Source organism: Pollicipes pollicipes, unplaced genomic scaffold (assembly GCF_011947565.3).
Source record: "Pollicipes pollicipes isolate AB1234 unplaced genomic scaffold, Ppol_2.1 Scaffold_7231;HRSCAF=8579_pilon_pilon_pilon, whole genome shotgun sequence".
Taxonomy (NCBI): domain Eukaryota; kingdom Metazoa; phylum Arthropoda; class Thecostraca; order Pollicipedomorpha; family Pollicipedidae; genus Pollicipes; species Pollicipes pollicipes.
Genome location: NW_023597034.1, coordinates 31,160,656 through 31,180,673, shown reverse-complemented (window position 1 = coordinate 31,180,673; position 20,018 = coordinate 31,160,656). Strand labels below are relative to the sequence as shown.

Here is a 20,018-nt window from a genome sequence, read left to right as displayed (position 1 = left end):
GCCTTATTCGGATTGTTGTACTTTGTATTGCAGTCGCGAAGTTTATCCACTGCGCTAGTCAAGCATGTAATGAATTGCTTGTCTTTCTTTCGGCGGAAGAGGGGTTGCGTCGATCCGTTTACTGCACCAACGCAAGTTCGCGTGGTACCGAGCCCCTGTGTTGGAAGCGGTTCTCATTAGATCCAAAATTGAAAATTTTGCACTTGCATCGTGTCGTAGGTATCGTCCAGGCATCATTGCGAGATGTCTTTGCAGTTAATGGTGACAGCTGCGACGACAGCTGTGCCGACCGGGCTTTGCATTATTTGGGATACATTTGGTACCAAACTCACGAAAATTTCGACTAAATTGGCCTCCAGCTTACTGTTTGAAGTACAGTTCACACTGAGTTATTCGATACCCAAAACGTCACCGAAAAATGTCAATTGTTGCAGCGAGCGCATCATGTTCAGCGTGCAACAAACTTCCTTTCGCCTTGGTTTGTTTCTATCTCGAGGACAGGACGTGATCTCCATGTCAAATGAAATACTCCGGTTCCCCGCAATCCATAAAAAGTGTAAAACACAATCGACCCAACAGCCTTGCCGTTGGAAAAATGCAGTTGGTTGCATTCCATAATATGGATATTATTTATCTCAATGTCATAACTTTACATACAAATCAGGTCACAGGTTGCGGCAACTTAAAAGCTATGACGTTTCTGGGATGCTTCAAAATGCTGGTAAAAATATCAATGGCGCAACAGTGCCGTCATGTACTCCGCCATAGGGCTTGTGCAATGCGATACAGCCACAGCGTTAGCACGGTGCGCCGCGGCGATCAACTTACCAGCTGCTGACATGGTTGGTCAATGTACACCACAAAGGTAAAATGGAACTCACTTAAATCTGAAGGCGATTGTTGGCTCCGTTGAAAATACCCAAGCATTGCCGTGACAGCGTTAGGGCTTTGTACTTCAAGCACATAACTGGTGTTTACGAATGTCCTAACTATGACTGGGAGAAAGCCTGGGCGATATCTTAGAATGTATCACAAATCAGGATGTATGATTTGTTAACGCCGTCAAAGTTGAAGAAAACATTGTATGTCTTGTATCGCGCCAGGCTGTATGTGGCTGTATCTTATATGCTGAGCGTCGTTTGAACATATCGTGACTGCTCAGCACCTTTCGGGCCATGGTGTGAACGTGTCTGCTGATTGCATTCCATTGCTGTGGCCGTGTCAGCAGATTGCCGTCCACAGCTGTGGCAGTGTCTGTTGAGCGCCGACCGTGGTTGTGGCCGTGTCAGCTGATTGCCGTCCGCAACTGTGGCCGTGTCTGCTGAGCGCCGTTCGTAGCTCTGGCCGTGTCAGCTGATTGCCGTCCGCAACTGTGGCCGTGTCTGCTGAGCGCCGTCCGTGTCTGTGGCCGTGTCTGCTGAGCATCTTCCGGTGCTGTGGCCGCCTCTGCTGAACGCTGTCCGTGGCTGTGGCCGTGGTCTGCTGAACGCTGTCCGTGGCTGTAGCCTTATCTGCTGAGCGCTGCCCGCGGCTGCGGCCGTGTCTGCTGAGCGCTGTCCGCGGCTCCTGTCGTGTCTGCTGAGCGCTGCCCCCGGCTGCGGCCGTGTCTACTGAACGCTGTCCGTGGCTGTAGCCTTATCTGCTGAGCGCTGCCCGCGGCTGCGGCCGTGTCTGCTGAGCGCTGTCCGCGGCTCCGGTCGTGTCTGCTGAGCGCCGTCCCTGACCGTTGCAGCCGTTGGAGCGATGCGGCTAGTGTGGGGCGCCACGGCGGCAGTGCTGCTGCTCTCAGCGGTCGCGGGGCTCAGTCAGAGCCGGTTGGACGGCCTGCAGAGCGAGCTCAAGAGTCGCAGCAAGCGCCAACTCTTCGGCGGCAGCAAGCGGAGACAGAACCAGAACCTGTTTCCCGGGAAGAATGGTAGGTGCTGTTAAGTCTTTTCTCTTCCGTGAGTTACCACTTGAGGAAGGCATGTACTCAGCGTATCTCGAAACGTAATTGTTTAGTGAGCTAACAGCAAAGCCTGCGGCAGGAAGTAGACATAGACACCACTGGTGCAGTCCTGAAAATCGATTAGACACAACCTATATCGGCAATCCATTCTGTACTCCGAGCCCATATAGCGGATGCTGCCTCCTTTCCTCTGGGTGCACGACGATACCGATGCTCAACAATCCGCTGTCCACGAGAAGCGATCACGTGTAACGGAACCCACCGGCTTCCGGGGCCGACCACCCCTCGCCAAATCACCGAAACTAAGCGGCGTTCTGTGCCGAAGGCTGGAACCGGCCACATGGCAAATGTCTCTCCAGCATGTTTAACGGTACTGTGAGACTCTATGAAATCATGACGAAACAGTCCGAATGACATGAGAAAGCTTGAAGACAAATAGCGGCTACGTACGCTATTTCCGGAGGGGTATTTTGGCAAGGCATCCGGACCTCCTCTTATCCGCCAGTGATTCCCCAGCGGCAGCCGGTTCACGCTTCCACGAGATGGCGCATGGTCCCCATATGACGTTCGACCTTATGGCGAGTTTGAACCATAATAACAGTTACGGTACAATATGTTGTCCTGCTTGTAATCAAGTCTATCGCTGCTTAATATTTATACTCACTACGTCGGCTTTCCAGATTCCTTAAGTGTTAAGCCACACGCGCACGTGTTCCTTGTTCTTATGCATGTAGGCGGTGGTCACAGGTTTCCCAGGTGCCGCTTTCCCGAGTGACGAGCCTCTCCCACAGCCGTCCGGGCATTGCCTGAGTGTATGGGATCCGTAACTGTGGGGCTTCCTTCCAGGTCCCAGCTTGATATACCAGGGCTTGTACATCCCGGATCCCCGCTTCAACTCGTTCGCCGATGGCATCATCACCAACATGGTGGCGGACATGCGGGCCTCCAGCCTGGACCCCGTCTACTTCCGGCTGAACAGCCGGGGAACCGTCACGTGCGTGATGTAGACAGCCGGGGCTCTGTCACACGAGTGATCTAAACGGCCGGGACTCCGGCACACAAGTGATCTAAACGGCCAGGGCTCTGTCATACGATTGATCTAAGCGGCCGGGGCTCTCTCACACGAGTGATCTTAACGGCCGGAGCTCTGTCACACGAGTGATCTAAACGGCCGGGGCTCTCTCACACGAGTGATCTAAACGGCCGGGGCTCTCTCACACGAGTGATCTAAACGGCCGGGGCTCTGTCACACGAGTGATCTAAACGGACCGGGGCACTGTCACACGATTGATCTAAGCGGCCGGGGCTCTCTCACACGAGTGATCTAAACGGCCGGGGCTCTCTCACGCGAGTGATCTAAACGGCCGGAGGGTCACGAGCGGTGAAAGTGGTCGGGATTCTGTGCCATAAGTCATTTTCATGATGGGCGTTCCGTCACGTAGGCTGGCAGCCTGCTTGCCTGGAGTCCGTGTGCCTGCCTGCCTGCCAGCCTGGACTTTGTCTACCCTGGCTCAAAACAGAGACTTCGTGAGAGACGTGAGCTATACGGACGAAACTCGCCAAACGCCATCCACGCTCGGTCATCCAGCTGATCGAAGCGGGTGAAGCCCGTTAAGCTCGTGACTTGAGCGACGTGGGTCGTCACGCATAGATGACTTAAACGGCTTAAGTCCCGTAACAGGGGTGGACAAAATGGCCCAGAATCCATGAGATAGGTAGTAGTTGACAGCCTGTGTGGAAAGATGCCCGCAGTTTTATCTCAGATGTTAGTTTTTGGACGCAGGTGCACTTATGTGAACGTTTGTCTAATGTTATGTTGGTAACCATCTAGATTTCATTGTGTACTATGAAGTAGATCGTTCCAGTAGACATGTTATGCATATCTTTATTTATTGATTGATTTTCTGGAACAGTTTCCACTGGTATCACAATCCCCTTCCACAGGCTGACGTCTTACAACTCCCCCCCCCCTCTCTCTCCTCTCTCTCTCTCTCTCCTCTCCTTCTCTCTCTCTCTCCTCTCCTCCTCTCTCTCTCTCCTCTCTCTCTTCTCCTCTCTCTCTCTCTCCTCTCTCTCTCCTCTCTCTCTTCTCTCTCTCTCTCTCTTCTCTCTCTCTCTCTCTCTCTCCTCTTCTCTCTCTCTCTCTCTCTCTCTCTCTCTCTCTCTCTCTCTCTCCTCTCTCTCTCTCTCTCTCTCTCTCTCTCTCTCTTTTCTCTCTCTCTTCTCTCTCTCTTTTCGGGGGAGGGAAGACAAGAAGCCCAGTAAGGCGTCGATATCGCCTCCCTCCGCTCGTTTTAACAGCTCGCCCTGTCCACCGCCAGGGCGCATGACACTCGCGGCCGAGACAACTCGGCCAACGCCGCCGGCATCAGCGCCGCAATGACCCCGAAAGCGCGCATGCTGTCTGACCCGGAGGCCATCCCCGGGGAGGAGCAGGGTGATGGCTTCGACGCTCCAGAAGAGACAGCCGCAGAGGAACGGCCCCGGCCGGGGGGCGCGCGCCGCGACAAACGGCAGTGAGTGCGGAGTTACGGGTGGACCCCGGTGTCCGACGCTCTGTGCGAGCTGTATTGAGACTTGCCCCCGATCACCTCGCCGAACTGCATTGAGACTGACCCCCGATCACCTCGCCGAACTGCACTGAGACTGACCCTCGATCACCCCGTCGAACTGTACTGAGACTCATCCCAATCACCTCGACGAAATGAACTGAGACTGACCCCCGATCACGCCATCGAACTGTTCTGAGACTGACCCCAACCAACGCGCCGGTGGATCTGCAGAGCCGTCAGACGCCCGGTTGACATGTATGACCCTGCTCCCCAGGCTGCCGCCGTCTCGCACCTACTCCACGGCTCTGCTGGAGGGTCTGACCAACATCAACAGGCGCGGCGATGTTGAGGTGCAGGTGGCCTCTAACGTCACCCTGGTGAGCTTCCGGCCGAGGCGTGTCTCCGTCAACCTACAATTCACATTCTGACTGCTCGGAAACGGGGAAAATATTGACATCCTTTTGAGTCTCGGCACCGCTTTTGATGCTGCCAGTATTGGTGCCAGTGCGAAGTGTGCTTTTAATCGTTGTGACTGGTTCAGTCACATTTTACTGACCAGTTTTCTACAGCAAAGCCTGCTGGGTTATTTGAAAATATTCTGTGGAAATGGGATGTCAAATGCACGCTTTCTTCACCGGCCATAATGGCGTAATGCCGACTTTCGACCTCGCCGGGATAGAGGTTACGCTGATGCACAATGTGACGTCACATCAGGACCCTCTCCCATTGGTCATACCCTGGCGGAGTGATCCGGCTGACCCGGGTCAAGGTAGGAGGGGGTCCCGGCAAGGAGTGGAGTTTGACCAATACACGGTGATAATCTCTATTCAGGTCCAGGTGAACGACTGCACTATATTCTATGGATGAAATAGTTCTTTGATGTCTGATTTTTACAGTACTTTTAAAAACTCGTGGCAATGTTTAAGGTGATATTAAACTTTTCAAAGTTTGATTTTATTATTTAAATTTAGTTCATCTAGTCTACAGCATCAACGATTGTCTCCAACACCATAAGGTTAATTTTTCTAGTCGCCTAAACGACGCAATTGTGTTCAAGGGCGCATCGAAGACTTTTCGGGAGTGCCCCGGAGCTCAGTGACAACGTATCACGCCGTCTTTTTTACTTTCTATGGAACTAAAATGACCTCCGAAATTTAAATGCAAGTGGAAAAAAGAAACCTAAATGACCTTAAAGTGAAAGTGGTCCATTGCATACCTGACGGATTTTCAACTTTCTGTTGAGAGCCATCTTTCATGAAAAAATAATAATGCGGGCTTGAGGGGAGGATCGCCCCTTCTTGGCTGCCCCCTGATTGTGTCTGCATGATATGCTAACGGTACGTTGGCATCCTTGCAGCCTTCACGTCCACGCCGGCAGCGTGTACTTGCGATCATGCGATGTGCCCGTAAGCTGCCCCTAAGAATGTAATAGCTGCAGACTACAGACAGTGAAGTGGTTTATTTCGTAGCACCGTTTCCTTTCCGCCAGATAGGTTCTCACATTTGCTATGTTATTACCCTCACCGGCTTTCCCTTGTCGTTATCCAGCCTTTTCTTTCATCGTCTTTAAATTATTAGTCATGGTTTTTCTCAGATTCCGACACCATGTATCCTACTCTTGCTTGCTCGCAGCCAGTTTGCATATTTTATCTCCGGACTTTTGTTTGTTACCTGCAACCTCTGCTTTGTCTTCTTCTCTTCTCACCTCATTACACTACATAAAACTACCGATGCCGCATCATTGCCGTGTTAGCTCCGAAGATGCGCCTGCTGAGTGACCCGGAGGCAGGTGACATGAAGAGCGTGGTCTCGAGTGCTGCTCCTGCTGCCTAACCGACCACCATCTATTCTCCCTGATTCACGCATCCATCCATCCCTGTCACGTCTCGCTCAGCTTCAATGCATTTTGTATGGCTCTTGGTATTGAGTCGCGGCCTCCCTCATTGGCCCTGTTTGTTCCTCCGAACACCATGATATTGCTCCTGACGCATCAGGCAGCTGTTTGTTGTTAGTAGCCCCCTGACCACAGATTCGCTCCGTCTCGTCCGCGGTCCAATTGTTTTAGCGGCTCTCTTTTGTCTCCTCTGTCCAGTTGTATTCTCTGCCGCTAGCCCTGCATCCCACTCCCCCACTGACGCCTTCCATCCGCCCACATGCGGAGTACAATCTCGAGTATCGCCCCCCCCCCCCACACCCACCCCACCCCCTTCAGTTCATCCCGACACCTGCCCCTAACCATGATCCGTCCCTCTGATTGCTATCACTACATCTGACCCTACAGCTGACTCCTGCCTTTGCCACTAATATCTACCCCTATCTCGAACCCCCCCCCCCCTCCCCGCACCTCAGTGTGCTCGGCCTTTGCTCTCTTCTGCTGACCATGACCAGTCTGCCGGCGCCGGCGGCAGATGCGCTGCAGGGTCTCGGTCGGGCTGCTCCGCCTAACCCTGGAGCGGGGCTCCGTGGGAGGGCTCCGAGGCCGGCTGCCGAGGCCGTGGCGCGCAGTGGCCCTCTCCGTTGTTGTCATTGCGATCACCGGGACCGCCGTGCAGTGGTTACGTTTGATCGGGAACGGCGACAGCCGAGCTGAGGGCAGCCACGGCGCCGCTCGTAGTCGACCTGACGGCCTGGGCACGACCTGGCCTGCTCAGATCGGACATGGTCCTGTCCAATCCTGCCGCGCAATTTGTCTGGGCGTCGGCCACGCCGTGGATTCACGAGGAAAGCACGCAAATGTACTCAAGCTAACAAGCACGTACAACTGCCGTCCGGCCGATCAGAAGCCGCCAAATGGTCCGCCCGCGTATCAGCGGTCACGCCCACCAGCGCATAGCATGCAGTGTGGCATGACGCCATGGCGAGTGACGCCTGGGTGGCCTGTGTCGGAGGGTAGCGAGAGCGGTATGGTCACGGTTCGACCGGCCGTCCCCGAGCCGATGGGGTGCCCGTGCCGACCCCGCACTCGGGTTGACAGCGGCGCGTTGGATGTGGCGGTCCAGTCAAGCGTGCAGCGGCCACGTGGCCGGAGAAGCCGGACGTGGCGGAAACCACGTGACCGGGTATGAGGCGCGATGCGGATAACGTATCCGAGGCTCTCGCGGACGACGGGGACCACGTGACCAGGCAGACTTGCTGAGGCCGCGAGACGAGCGACTGAGACGGGAGCGTCGCGTGCCAGTGACACACCTGCCGGAGCCGAGGGTCGTGACCCGGCGGCTCGGAGCCAGCCGAGCGTGGCACACCCGATGCCACCGTGACGGCTGAATGGGACCCGGCCTCGTGGTGCAGCTTCAGCGCCTCTCGCATCAGCGCCATGGCGGAATGCGTACTCGGTCGTGCTTTTCAGTGTGATGTTTCATACCTGAACAGTTTTTTTCTTGTCAAGCGGCCGTCGCGTGCGATACGCCGCCGGTGGAACCGTGCCAACTGCAGCATTGAAAGCAAGACACGGGAAAGCTGGCATGCAGGTCAAGTGGTAGAAGAAAGTAGGATAAGGACATGCAAAGCCAGCTCAGGCGTGGTATTTTCAGACCCAAGTGATTTGGCGCCAGGCACCTCAAACAATGGGTGGTGACAAAGGGTGTGATAACCTCGAAGTTATGTGAGGACGAAGTTATGTAAACATGTAGCGCTCCGGGTGTGTTTCTGCCGTTATCTCGCGGTGGTCGCAGTCAGGCTTGAATCCCGTATTGATAACGGTTACCAAAGGGCAGGCACCAGTTTCTCTGGCTCCTAGCAGCTCTTACTGAACCTGACGGCCCCTGGGAGTAGTTCATCAGCTGATGCCTACCACGGCAGCCGCCTAATAGGATCAGACGGGGGACCCTGACTGGCCCCGGGAGTGGTGCATCAGCTGATACCTGCCACAGCGGCCGCCAAATGGTGATCAGACGGGGACCACTTGAGCGTGACCTGGTGATTGGGTCAGAACTGACCTGCTGGTCTTTTGCCGCAGTCTCGACTGAGTTTAGTCCACACCAGTTGGTGATATTTACACGTGATCAACCTTTGCTCCACGTGGAAACATTCGTGACAAGACGAATGCCTCCAGACTCACGTGACCTGACCCGACCTGACCAGACTGGACCAATCCAAAGCTGACTTGACATGACCTGACCTACTTCACCTGACTAGACCCGACCAGAGCAGTGCAAACCGAACTTGGCATGGCCGGTCTAGCCCTTCCGAACTTTTCCTACCCAACCTGACCTGACCTGACCTGACCTTCCCAACCAGATCATGCCTAACCAGATTGGGTCAGGCCTGACCTGACCAGACCAGCTCAGACCCGACCTGACCTGGCCCGACATTGACACATAGGACACATGACCGGACAGGTGCGTGGCCGCTGGCTGCTGGGACCGCTGGTATACCGGGTCAACTTCTACGAGAGCCGATACGCCACCCGCTCTCTGGCCACCGAGATACCGCCCATCCAGATGGACACCGTCACTCAGATATCCTACATCGGCGCCGACATGGCGGACTTTGTGCTGGGCTGGTAAGGAGAAATCGTATCAGAGGGATAGCACGGTGCAGGATAAGGTGCAGGTTACAGGATAAGATAAGATAAGATAAGTGCAGGGAACCCTTGTATCAGTATAACATTGATGTTACGTGACAGTTTAAGGTAAAACATAGCTCATTCAATGGCGCGGCGTTTGATGAAATGGTTGTGTTGATGTCTGACATGACGCCAATAATTTCGCGATAAAACAAGCTTATTTAATCTTACTAGGAGTGCTTGATTCGTTTCGTCATAAGTATTAACTAATGCAATGCTATATCGTATGGACTGCTTGTTGTCGACGGCCGTCGCTAGGTATCCTTCGGTGTCTTAGTTTCATGATGTGGCTGCACTAGCTAGTAACTAGACCTCTCTTGGTACATACCTCAGTATAGTCTGACGTGGCTGACACATGACACAAAATAGGCGGATCTCTGAGCCTCAGCTCCCTGACATCGGATTGTTACAGCAAGTCATCAAAATAGTCACCCTCGCCGCTCTGTCTCCTCCGATTGTCTTGCGAACCTGCGCCCCTGCAGCAGTCTCTCCCGTAACGAGACACCATCTCCTGTACAGGGGATACAATCTTAGTCTCTCCTCTCCTGTAACTGCCGCTAACGAGACATCCCTCTGCGTCCCAGTCCTCTGATATGGCTGCGATGACTCCGCACAGTCCCCGATGTGACGACCGCTCACTACGCGTCACTCTACGTCCCAGTCCTCTGATATGGCTGCGATGACTCCGCACAGTCCCCTGATGTGACCACCACCAACCACCCGTCACTCTGTGCACCAGTCCCTTGATATGGCTGCGATGACTCCGCACAGTCCCCTGATGTGACCACCACCAACCACCCGTCACTCTGTGCACCAGTCCCTTGATATGGCTGCGATGACTCCGCACAGTCCCCTGATGTGACCACCACCAACTACCCGTCACTCTGTGCACCAGTCCCTTGATATGGCTGCGATGACTCCGCACAGTCCCCTGATGTGACCACCACCAACCACCCGTCACTCTGTGCACCAGTCCCTTGATATGGCTGCGATGACTCCGCACAGTCCCCTGATGTGACCACCACCAACTACCCGTCACTCTGTGCACCAGTCCCTTGATATGGCTGCGATGACTCCGCACAGTCCCCTGATGTGACCACCACCAACTACCCGTCACTCTGTGCACCAGTCCCTTGATATGGCTGCGATGACTCCGCACAGTCCTCCAACGTGACGACCGCTAACTATGCGTTCCTTCTATGCACCAGTCCCCTGATGGCGTCACTCCGTTTCCTGGGCAACGTCACGTCCGCCGATCAGGACAAGGCAAACAAAGCCCTGCACAACCTGTTCCAGGTGAGGTAACCAAGGATGGCACCCATGGCAAAGTAATTACCATTTGGGACCTTGGACACTCCCGTGTAATTTGACAGTGCGGTATTCACATTTTATGTTTATGTAATTCGTCTCGCTAATTCGTCTATTTCTAAGTCGTTTTCGTCGAGAACATTTTCTTTCCACTATCATGGATAAGCAAATGTAAACGGCCATGAGGGGACGTCTGAAAACCCTTCCGATTACTGTGCATACTACTGGGTATGCACCTGATGTTTAAGCTATTTCCTGAACTACGGTCACACATGAAAAGAGCACAGGCAGCAAGATTTGGAACTGGGCGCTCAACTACCGTGTGCATGACGCATTGCTATTGAATGACTCGTATCTCTGCACCGACCGTTTGCAGTTTAACTCGTTCCTGTACAAGGCGGGGCGCGACTCGTTCGAGTCGGCCAGCTACGCGCGGCTACCGCTGTACAGCTCCACACGAGCGAACGACCCCCTCCAGCCGGCGGCGGCCGGCCGGCCCAATGCGCTGCTGCTGCTCGGCCGGCGGCGGCGGCGCGAGGAGCCGGGCCTGCCCGAGCGGACGCCGTAGTCGGACGCCGAGCGACAGCAGCGCTGTCGTCGGAGGCCGCGGCGCGAGCGGTCTGCGCGATGGGTTGCGTGGCGGCAGGTGGAGTCGCTGACGCGATTGAGGCATGCGGAAGGCGCAGTCAAGCGTGAGGACGACTGACGACGAGATACACTTGAAGCGCGGTGGTTCGTGGCGACGTGGTAGAGCCGAAGGACCGCTGGCGACGGACGCCGGGACCACAGACAGATCTTCTCGATAGCAGACGAAACGGACAAAGCTGGCGGCACGGTGCACCCACCGACTGACCCGCCACCGGCCACCGGCCACTGACTGACGCACCGGCCACCGGCCACCGGCCCACCGACTGACCCACTACCGGCCACCGGCCCACCGACTGACTGACCCACCGGCCACCGGCTGAGCCCCCTGTCAGAGCTCAGCCGGCCGGCTACCGCCTCCGCGCACCGCGGCCTGCCGCGGCTCGGTGACGGCCAGTGACGGCGACGCTCCGCCTGGCTGGCCGTCTCCTGACCTGACCCTGACGCCGGACCTGACCCTGACCTGACCCTGATGCCTGACCTGGCCCTGACATCTGACCTGGCTCGAACACCTGACCTTGCCCTGACGTCTGACCTGGCCCCGACGCCTGACCTGGCTCGGGCACCTGACCTTGCTCTGAGGCCTGACCTGGCCCTCACGCCTGACCTGGCCTTGACGCCTGACCTGACCCTGACGCCGGACCTGACCCTGACCTGGCCCTGATGCCTGACCTGACCATAACGTCTGACCTGGTTCGGACACCTGACCTGACCTTGACGCCCAACCTAGCCCGGACGCCCGACCTGTCCCGACAGCTGATCTGACTCTGACGCCTGACCTGGCCCTCACCCCGATCTAGCCCAAACGCCCCACCTGCCCTGACGCAGACCTGACCCTGACATGACCCTGACGCTTGACCTGACCCTGATGCCTGACCTGACATTGACGCCTGACCTGACCCTGATACCTGACCTGACCCTGATACCTGACCTGACCCCGACAACTGACCAGGCTCTGACCTGGTCGGCAGTGTGACCGCAGGCCGCGTGCGGTTCGGCGGGCGGGCCGGAGGACCGTCGCGCCGGCGCCGGCTGCTGCTGGTCTCCGGGCGGCTGCCGGCCGGCCGGGGTGGCCTGGTGTTGGCTGTCATCTCCGCCCGCCTCGGCCGGTCACCTTTGAACCCAGCAGTAACGGCCGGGACGCAGGACGCTCCGCTGGGTGCCATCCGCGGCCCCGCTGGGGACCAGGTGCCACCCCGCTGGGCGGTGCCGTACTCAGCCACCCTTTCTTAAGAGATCTGCGTAACTGACGCTTTTTCATTCAGTCGTTTCATCGTTACTTTGTTTGTTATGCGGTTATGTTATCTCGATGATGCGTTGTATTTGTAGCGTATACTTCTTCGAGACATGTGATCAGCCCAGGCAGCGGAAAGCCCCAAGCTGTAGGTGAACAGTTGTTATCATTATGCGATTTCTGACCACCCATGCTTTGAAATTGACGTTTTCATTATGGACACCAAATAGCTATCCATTGGTTTACAATATCAGGATTTAGTCGATTCCAATCCAACAATTTGAAATCCCCCCCCCCCCTCATATCGGCGGTACACGAATATCGAGCCCAGTTTTGTGCATTTCCTCACAGGAACTGTAGTTCCCGCGGCAGCATTTGTCTGTGCATCATGTTAGAATTAAGTTTAGCTTGCAATTGCAAAGAAAGTAAGGCTAAACGAGCATACGAGCATGAATGTCTTGAGCAGAAATTTAAGCATTCTGTCTGTCTAATCCATCTGGAGACGTTAATTTCGATACGCAGTCTGATCTTAACCACGGTATTTTTGCAAGTTTTTATCCTGGGTTGTCGATAGGGTGGTAGCCAAGCTGCGTGTCTGGGAAACCGGAGGCACGGGGTATCCTTCCCCGCAGTGGACGTGCTTCAATGAGAGACAGGCGACGACAAAGGGCGTTAGCAGCTGACGGTGCCGTAAAGCCCCCAACGACAACAATTTTCAATTCGCAAGGCGTTTCATGACATTAGAGTTAGTACTTACCTGAAGACCGCTACCCCTTATAGGTTTCACTGACGGCACAGCAAGTTGAATTCGTATAGGTTGGTTCAAGTTATTACGTCCTGTACTTATTACGGTTGGTCGTTTCTGGTCTAAAGGTAGCTAAAAGGTTATGAAATGAATCAGTAGTCCCAGGTTATGTGCTTACCGTTCGGAACACCGTGATCTGATGTTTCACGATGCAAACAAATGCAAATCAACATTTTGTTCCACAGATGGCTCTTCTCGAGACATGGGTGCATGCCGCCTGCAGCAGGTGCAGATGTTCGAGGGTTATGACGCGGCACTGTTGGTGTTATATTCTTTGGATTGTTTGTTATGTTTTGTTAAGTAAAGGAGTGAGGCTTATGTTTTGCTTTGGGCTCTCAAGTGGTCGCAAGACGCACGGCCTTGAATTTAGCCTATTATGCCCAAACACGGCATTACGTAGAGATAGATGGCATTAATCTAACTTTAAATTGCTTTTTGTTTGTCACGTCTGTTTCGATCCGCCAGTTTTCGGTTTCGTTATAGTTTCGAGTATATTTTTTACATAGGGACGCCGCTCGCAAAGATGGGCGGGAGCAGCTGCGGAATATGCGGCCATGAATAATATGCAATGGGGCGCAAGACAAGGATACAATGGAAGTGTGCACGTCACGAATAGGGACGTGCCCGGGAACCAGACACTCTCATGTTGCTTTTCAAACTAAAAGCGCGATGTTTTGCTACTCTCAACAAAACGGTTGACGTTACAAATGTCGCCTGCCGAGCAGTGCACCACCACAAGGCATAACTTCGGAGTGCGATGGTATTCAGAATTTACTTTGAAGCTCCACGTCGTACAGTCAGTGAAACGCAGCCAGTGATATTCACAGTGCTACGCACCACGAGGGGTGGGCGTAGTGAGTTTAAACAAAATGAAATAGACAACACTATGGGAAGTATTGATTGACAACAGGTGACTACATTTTCAATTTATGGATCAGATTACCCACCGACAATAAAGTAACAGACACGGGCAGTCGCAGTACCACCTGAATCGCTTCATTTTCCCAGTCGCCCTTTTTCTGTAGTCAAAGCTTTTCAGACGATTCCCAACGGAAAGACCGCACCACCGTCAAAAGGAAAATGGCGAAATGATCCGATGCTATACTTCTCACGTAGCATACCTACAATCTGCTCATCAAATCATTTTGTTCAAAGGCCCGATCCTCCAACCTTGACCCGCGGTACATTCCGCTCTCGCAAGCGTCAGCCAGGGCCCATCATGATGTGGAAGCACAAACCGGAACACGCCACACATCTGCAACGGGGACGGTTCACGTGCTGCAGCGCCCTGCGGTCTTCCTGCCTTTTTTGGCCAGTACGCACTTGCCGCTCCACTGCCACCAGCGTCGGCGGCACCTGAGGCCGGCCGCGCACCTACCCCTGACGTCGAGTGGCCCGCCGCAAGATTTGCCGAGTCCCCTGCCGCAGACCCGGCAGCCGCAGTCGCACCGAGCCGGGACGCTGCCCCAGGGGATGCACCGCACCCAGCTGGGGTTGCTCTTGAGGCACTGGCGGCGGCGCTGCGCCGTGCAGGGAGGGCAGGAGCCTGCCGCGGCGAGGGTCAGCACAACCGCCGCCAAAAGGCACGGCAGCAGCAGGCGCATGCTGGCAGAGCAGAGCAGGGGCGGCGGACGTTCGGGCGTGGTGTGTGCGCAGCCGCACGCCGCCGCCGCTGAAGTAGCATCGGCTGTCAGCAGGCGCCGACAGCGGCGCAGTCGCGTCACCTGTCCGCGCAACACCCGCCAGCAGTCAACAGGCGCAACAGGGCGCGCGGCGACGACCAGTCGGCGAGATGACGGCAGAAGGACACTGAACTTGACACGGAACGCGCCAGACGGTTGATTGGAATGAATTCTGGAGCCATCACTGTTTGGGACGTATGCTAAGGTGAATCACTCCATTTCACTAGAACCGGACTTTTACTCGCTGATTAGGAGTAATAAATTTCAGTTACGTGGTAAGTCATGTCGCAGGTACCTGCACTACGGATACTGGGGGTCCACACGCACGGGTGCGGGTCAGGCAGGATTCTGCGGAAGCGGCAGAGCCCGCAAAACTGAGCATTTCACAGTGGCCCTATGGGCACTGACGGGAAAGAAATATCCAAAAATGGTTGATACCCCTTCCCCACACACACATATCACTGGGGTTGACTTTTATAGACACTCCATGCGGCCTTCTGACAACGCCTCTGTTCGACGACGCCGTGAGCCGTTGACAAAGCGCTCTGTTAGAGAAATTGGGTGCCAAGAGAAGTTGTGAAAGCTATTTGTGCACCACAGAACAAAGAACTCGCTCTACCGGTCAGCATAAGGGCAGCAGGAAACACGTTGGGTCATTTGAAAGAATGATACACTGTAAACCAAATCTACAAGACAAGGGGTTTTCAACACGCTTGGCGACATTTGGCATAATGTCTTCGCTGTATGTATACCAAACATTAGCTTGTCGAACAAACTGTGAGTGAAGCGACTAGGCAAAAGCTGGTGATTACAAATATTAACTAAGCATACCAGTATTTGACTGGAGCTTGCTGCTAGGATGCAATGGATATACTTTGGCATGCAGAGCCGGTACAAGAGGCTCCCTGCTGGTGCTGGCCTCTCCAAAGGAAGCGATGTTCTTGTAACTTTTACTGAATAGCTAGGATCTTCATCATACTTGTCACGTTCGTGCATTGCTAGTTATCCTCCCTGTGGCTTTCGCCTAAATGATATTGTGCTCGTTTTTGGGAGGTCAAACAGTCCATATAACAGTAGTTTGTGTTGCTAATTTCCAATTTATTGATGAAAGAAACCGCATCATGCATCTTCCACGGGCATCTTGAAGGTCAAAATAAGTCACTGAACGACTGAATGTCTATAAAATGACCCAGGTCAGCATTCTGTTTTTGGGACCATGCTGCCTAGCGTGGTTTTGACGTTTATTCAAATGCAAAATTCAAAGCGGTCTTGCATTATTTTGGTCAGCATGACATGCAAAACTTCAAGCCAGGTCACTGACCCTAGATGAACATCAGTGGTCTTTTGCTTAGAACAGGCATCTAGGTGTTCGGGGGGCACTATAGACACCAACCTTGGGCTTGGCCTTTTTACTTTATTTGACTAAGAGGTCATGACCTAGGAGCCGTCAAGTTTGACACAAGAGTTCACGTATATGCGAACACACCCTGTGAATTCAGTGTTCTTAGCTGCCTTAGCTTATGAGATCTCAGAGGGTGAAATTGACCCCCCCAGCCGAGCGAAGGGTATTCAACCGGCCATCCGGGCGCGTGTTGGTAAAGTTCGGTTTATGGTTGCAACTACACACCTGACTAATGCACACGGAGGACACAAGGCTCAGCATACATCAGAAGAACGGAGGTGCATTCACGGCAAGGGAGCATGCCGGCATGTCGGCGATCCCCGGAGCCGAGTGAAGCCAGGTTGTCGGGCCGACATTTGTCAACTGCACCGACCCAAGCTTCGGTTTGTACACTTCGCCTCACATTCCGATTCGGCTGGTGCGCATGTCTTAATGCGTATCAATGAGGCTTTTTGCGATGTACTTATGTATATGAATGCACCGGGTACGCGATCATCGCCCTGAAAATCGCTACATGCTTGCCATGATGCCAAGTATATGCACGCCTGACCTCTGATAGTATGCTAGCAGATGACACCTGGCCTCTCTACGCCACCACGTCGTCTCCAGGCAATGAGAGGTAAAAAACGTGCACACCCATTGTTCTGTCAAATAATGAATCCAAGCGGAGTCTGAAACGACTACTTTCCCGCCATAATTGCCACTCGTTAGATATATATACACCTTTAGCACCCTGACCTTTAAAGGTCACCATATAACCTGCAGGTAATTAGGGGCTGGCTGTCACGCATTACTTCGTCATGAAAGTAAGGAATCAGAACAAGAAACGGCCACGCGCCCGCCATGGCGGCAAACGTGTGCTCTTTTGCTCACAGGCCTCCAATGACCACGGTAAAGCCCTCAGGCCAATAGGGATAAGCAACGCGGATGCGCATAAGTCCGCCAACAAGACATTGATTCAATATAAAAAAAAATACCTTGTGCTTGCCAGGACGCTAGCTACAGCCAATCATATTAGCTGTCTGGGCTTCATAGGTCACCCATAGCCCAAGGCATTGAAAGATTCCAAAAAGCGCAGACACACAATACACCAACCGTCATGAATTGATTATAAATCTGAACTGACTGCGTGGCAACATGTTTTAAAATATCATGCATTTGCTGGTCACTGTCTAGCATCCAGGCAAGATGTCTTTGCGGGTAAGACTTCGTTTACACGATTCACTCGTCACCCATCAGCATTATTTTTGGTAATATTTGATTATCACGCCAGCGATACCATTACATCCCCCTTGAGCTATGAAAGATGGTTTTTTGGACGCGAAGGAGCAATAAGCAGGCCGGCACCGCCTGTCGATATTTTCACCTAGCTCAGTGTCAAACGAAGTAGTGCTTGCCGGGGTATTTTCGCAGACGCTCGACTTTTACGAATTTGGCGCACGCCATCGTGTTTAACGGCGACCATCGAGCATGGTTCAGTGGCCTACTACGCGTCTTCAGCTCGCTCGGACGTCTATCATCCTTTGCCCTACGCTCGCGGTTACTGAACCTGACAGCGGGAATGGTGTATTCATTACAGCCAGCTTATGGCGCAGCGCTGAATGCGATGCCTGACGAAATGGGCTTCAATGCGAAACAGACGTTAGTACAGGTTCCTCCACTTTTACACGGACTCGTATTGACGCGTCTGCAGGCACGCTGAAACACCACCACCGCAGCCGGCAATGTGTGCACCGCAGCTGGCATTGTGTTCACCGTTTGCTTCCCCCGCGGCCTGCGTTGCTTTTGCTGCAACAGACGCCGCTTATCGACGCATCGTGTCGCAAATCAATGATCCATCTACCTCAGGAAGGTCGCAAAGCCGCTGAAGCCACCGGATCAGTACGGTGCTGCACGTCGCGGTGAAGTGGACGCAGGGCTCTCGATGTCATGGTCCGGTCGGCGTGCCGGCGACCGACTCCTGCGGTCAGCGTCCGCCGCCTGCTGGTGCTCGGCTGTGCCGTGGTGGCCGGCTACCAGTGCCTGCAGCTGCTGCAGCTGTACCTCAGCGAGCCCGTCTCCATGACGCTCTCCTACACGCCCCGACAGGACGTTGCTATGCCCAGCATCACTGTCTGCGGCCATCCCCACGACCTTTATAGCGAGAAGATCAGCCGACTGAAGGACGCCACGATCGCTGAGAGACTGTGGCTCGCCAGTGTTCCCCTGGGCGCACAAATGACATATTGCTACCCCGGCTGCCACACAGACGTCAACATCAGCTACCCGGGAGGTCGCGTTTCCGTCCAAGCCGGGACCTGGCGCTCCTGGGTCATGCCAGACCTGTCAATCTTGTGCCACACCTTCACCCCTAACGTCACCTGGGGACAGCTGACTGGCGTGACAAACATGGGAAGCGCGAGAATGATCATAAAAGTCAAAGGGAGAGCGAACACTTCTAACCCGTGGGATCACCTCGTAGGCCTCCACTCAAGACGGCGCCCGATGATCAGTAACCTTGGAATTAAAGCGCTGGATACTGATCGGTTGTTTGCACTACGCACCAACCAACTCGTCAATGTTATTGTGTCCTCACGTATCCACGACAGGGAAAGCCTGAATCGCAAAAGGTGCAGATCGGCACCTGGCTACGACTACGGGATCTGTGTGCTGAAATGCTACCACACGCTCTGGGCGAACAAGCTGGACTGCTCAGCACCGGATATGCTGGAGGAGTTCCCCCATCTGCCGGAATGCTCCCAGAAGCACCTGCATGCGCCAATAGACTTCCCAAGACACCTGGAACGCTGTCGTTGTCTACCAGCCTGCAAGCGTCAACGCTACATCGTGGACCTCAACTTCAAAGATGCAATCAGAGCATACAGCGAACTCTCGGTCATAAATGTCGTAGCCTCTCAGGTCCCAGAAGAGGTGGCGACGGAGCGTCGCTCGTACCCACTGGTCAGCCTGGTCAGCGGGATGGGCGGCTACATCAGTCTGCTGCTGGGCGTCTCCGTGCTGTCCCTGGTCGACCTGCTGGCGGCCGGCCTCCGCTGGTGCGCAGCGGCGCTCAGACGGCGCCCTGCGTCCGGTCCAGCCGACAGGATCATCGAGGTTCAGTCCTGACTTCACCGTCCGACCCCGCAGGTGCAGCCCATCCCCGGTAACCGCAGACTCCCGATCCCAGTGTGCGGTGCCCGCAGCCAGTATGCGGTGAACACGGTGACGCTGCAGACAAGATGGGACACGGATCGACCAGGATCGTGTCCACGGGGACAGCGTTATTGCTGTGTTATGTTGCAACCACGAGCAAAACGTCATTGTTTCCGGAGGATGCAGCCTGTATTTCAACATTTCGCAGAATTCGCAAGGCTATGGCACCGCATGGAGAAAATCGAATCACGATGGTCAGTTGCGTCTCTAACTGCATTGATAAAGTTCCATTTACAACTGCAACTAGGCGCACGAATGATGCACACAGAGGATACTAGGCTCAGCACACACTAGGAGGACCGATATGCATTCAAGACATGGGAACACCCCGATATGCCGGTGACCTCCGGGGCCGAGTGAAACCGACTCCCTGAGCGTCGGCAGCAGTCTAATGCAACGCGCGATGGCCACACTACCGGAGGAATGCAGATGCGTCTCGCGTAATGTAGCCCGTTGGGCCGACGTCTGCCCCCTGTACCGACTCAAGCTCCCGTGCGTACACTTTGCTTCCTCACATTCCGATCCGGCTGGTGCGCATGTCTTGATACGTATTAACGAGGTTTGTGTGACGCACTTATGTATATGAATGCACCGGGCACGCACTCATCGCAATCTGCGTGTAATTAGCAACGTATGCACGTCCGGATTCAGACTCGTGTGTATAAAAAACGGTCACGTGTCATTAA

At 54.3% G+C, this 20,018-nt stretch overlaps 2 protein-coding genes across 2 annotated transcripts in view; one reads left to right on the top strand and one right to left on the bottom strand.

The window, feature by feature from the left end:
- LOC119109992 (immunoglobulin domain-containing protein oig-4-like) overlaps positions 1-1,177 on the bottom strand; it is a 7,064-nt gene extending 5,887 nt beyond the window's left edge. The window contains exon 1 of the mRNA XM_037233740.1: positions 1,166-1,177. Coding sequence (XP_037089635.1) covers positions 1,166-1,177 — 12 coding nt within the window. The remainder of the gene's footprint in view (positions 1-1,165) is intronic.
- Positions 1,178-1,735: 558 nt separating this feature from the next.
- LOC119109991 (uncharacterized) lies at positions 1,736-19,245 on the top strand. The gene is made up of 8 exons (XM_037233739.1): positions 1,736-1,915; positions 2,795-2,942; positions 4,270-4,464; positions 4,775-4,877; positions 8,838-9,001; positions 10,273-10,360; positions 10,749-10,863; positions 18,944-19,245. The coding sequence occupies exons 1-8, from the start codon at positions 1,744-1,746 to the stop codon at positions 19,243-19,245; spliced, it is 1,287 nt and encodes a 428-aa protein (XP_037089634.1). The 5' UTR covers positions 1,736-1,743.
- Positions 19,246-20,018: the final 773 nt, after the last annotated feature.

What these genes read in the sequence shown, in the direction of transcription:
- LOC119109991 (XM_037233739.1), top strand. Translation starts at nt 1,744, where the DNA reads ATGCGGCTAGTGTGGGGCGCCACGGCGGCAGTGCTGCTGCTCTCAGCG. An exon ending in CCTGTTTCCCGGGAAGAATG is followed by an intron (nt 1,916 to 2,794) that starts GTAGGTGCTGTT and finishes GCTTCCTTCCAG; the next exon opens with GTCCCAGCTTGATATACCAG. An exon ending in AACAGCCGGGGAACCGTCAC is followed by an intron (nt 2,943 to 4,269) that starts GTGCGTGATGTA and finishes GTCCACCGCCAG; the next exon opens with GGCGCATGACACTCGCGGCC.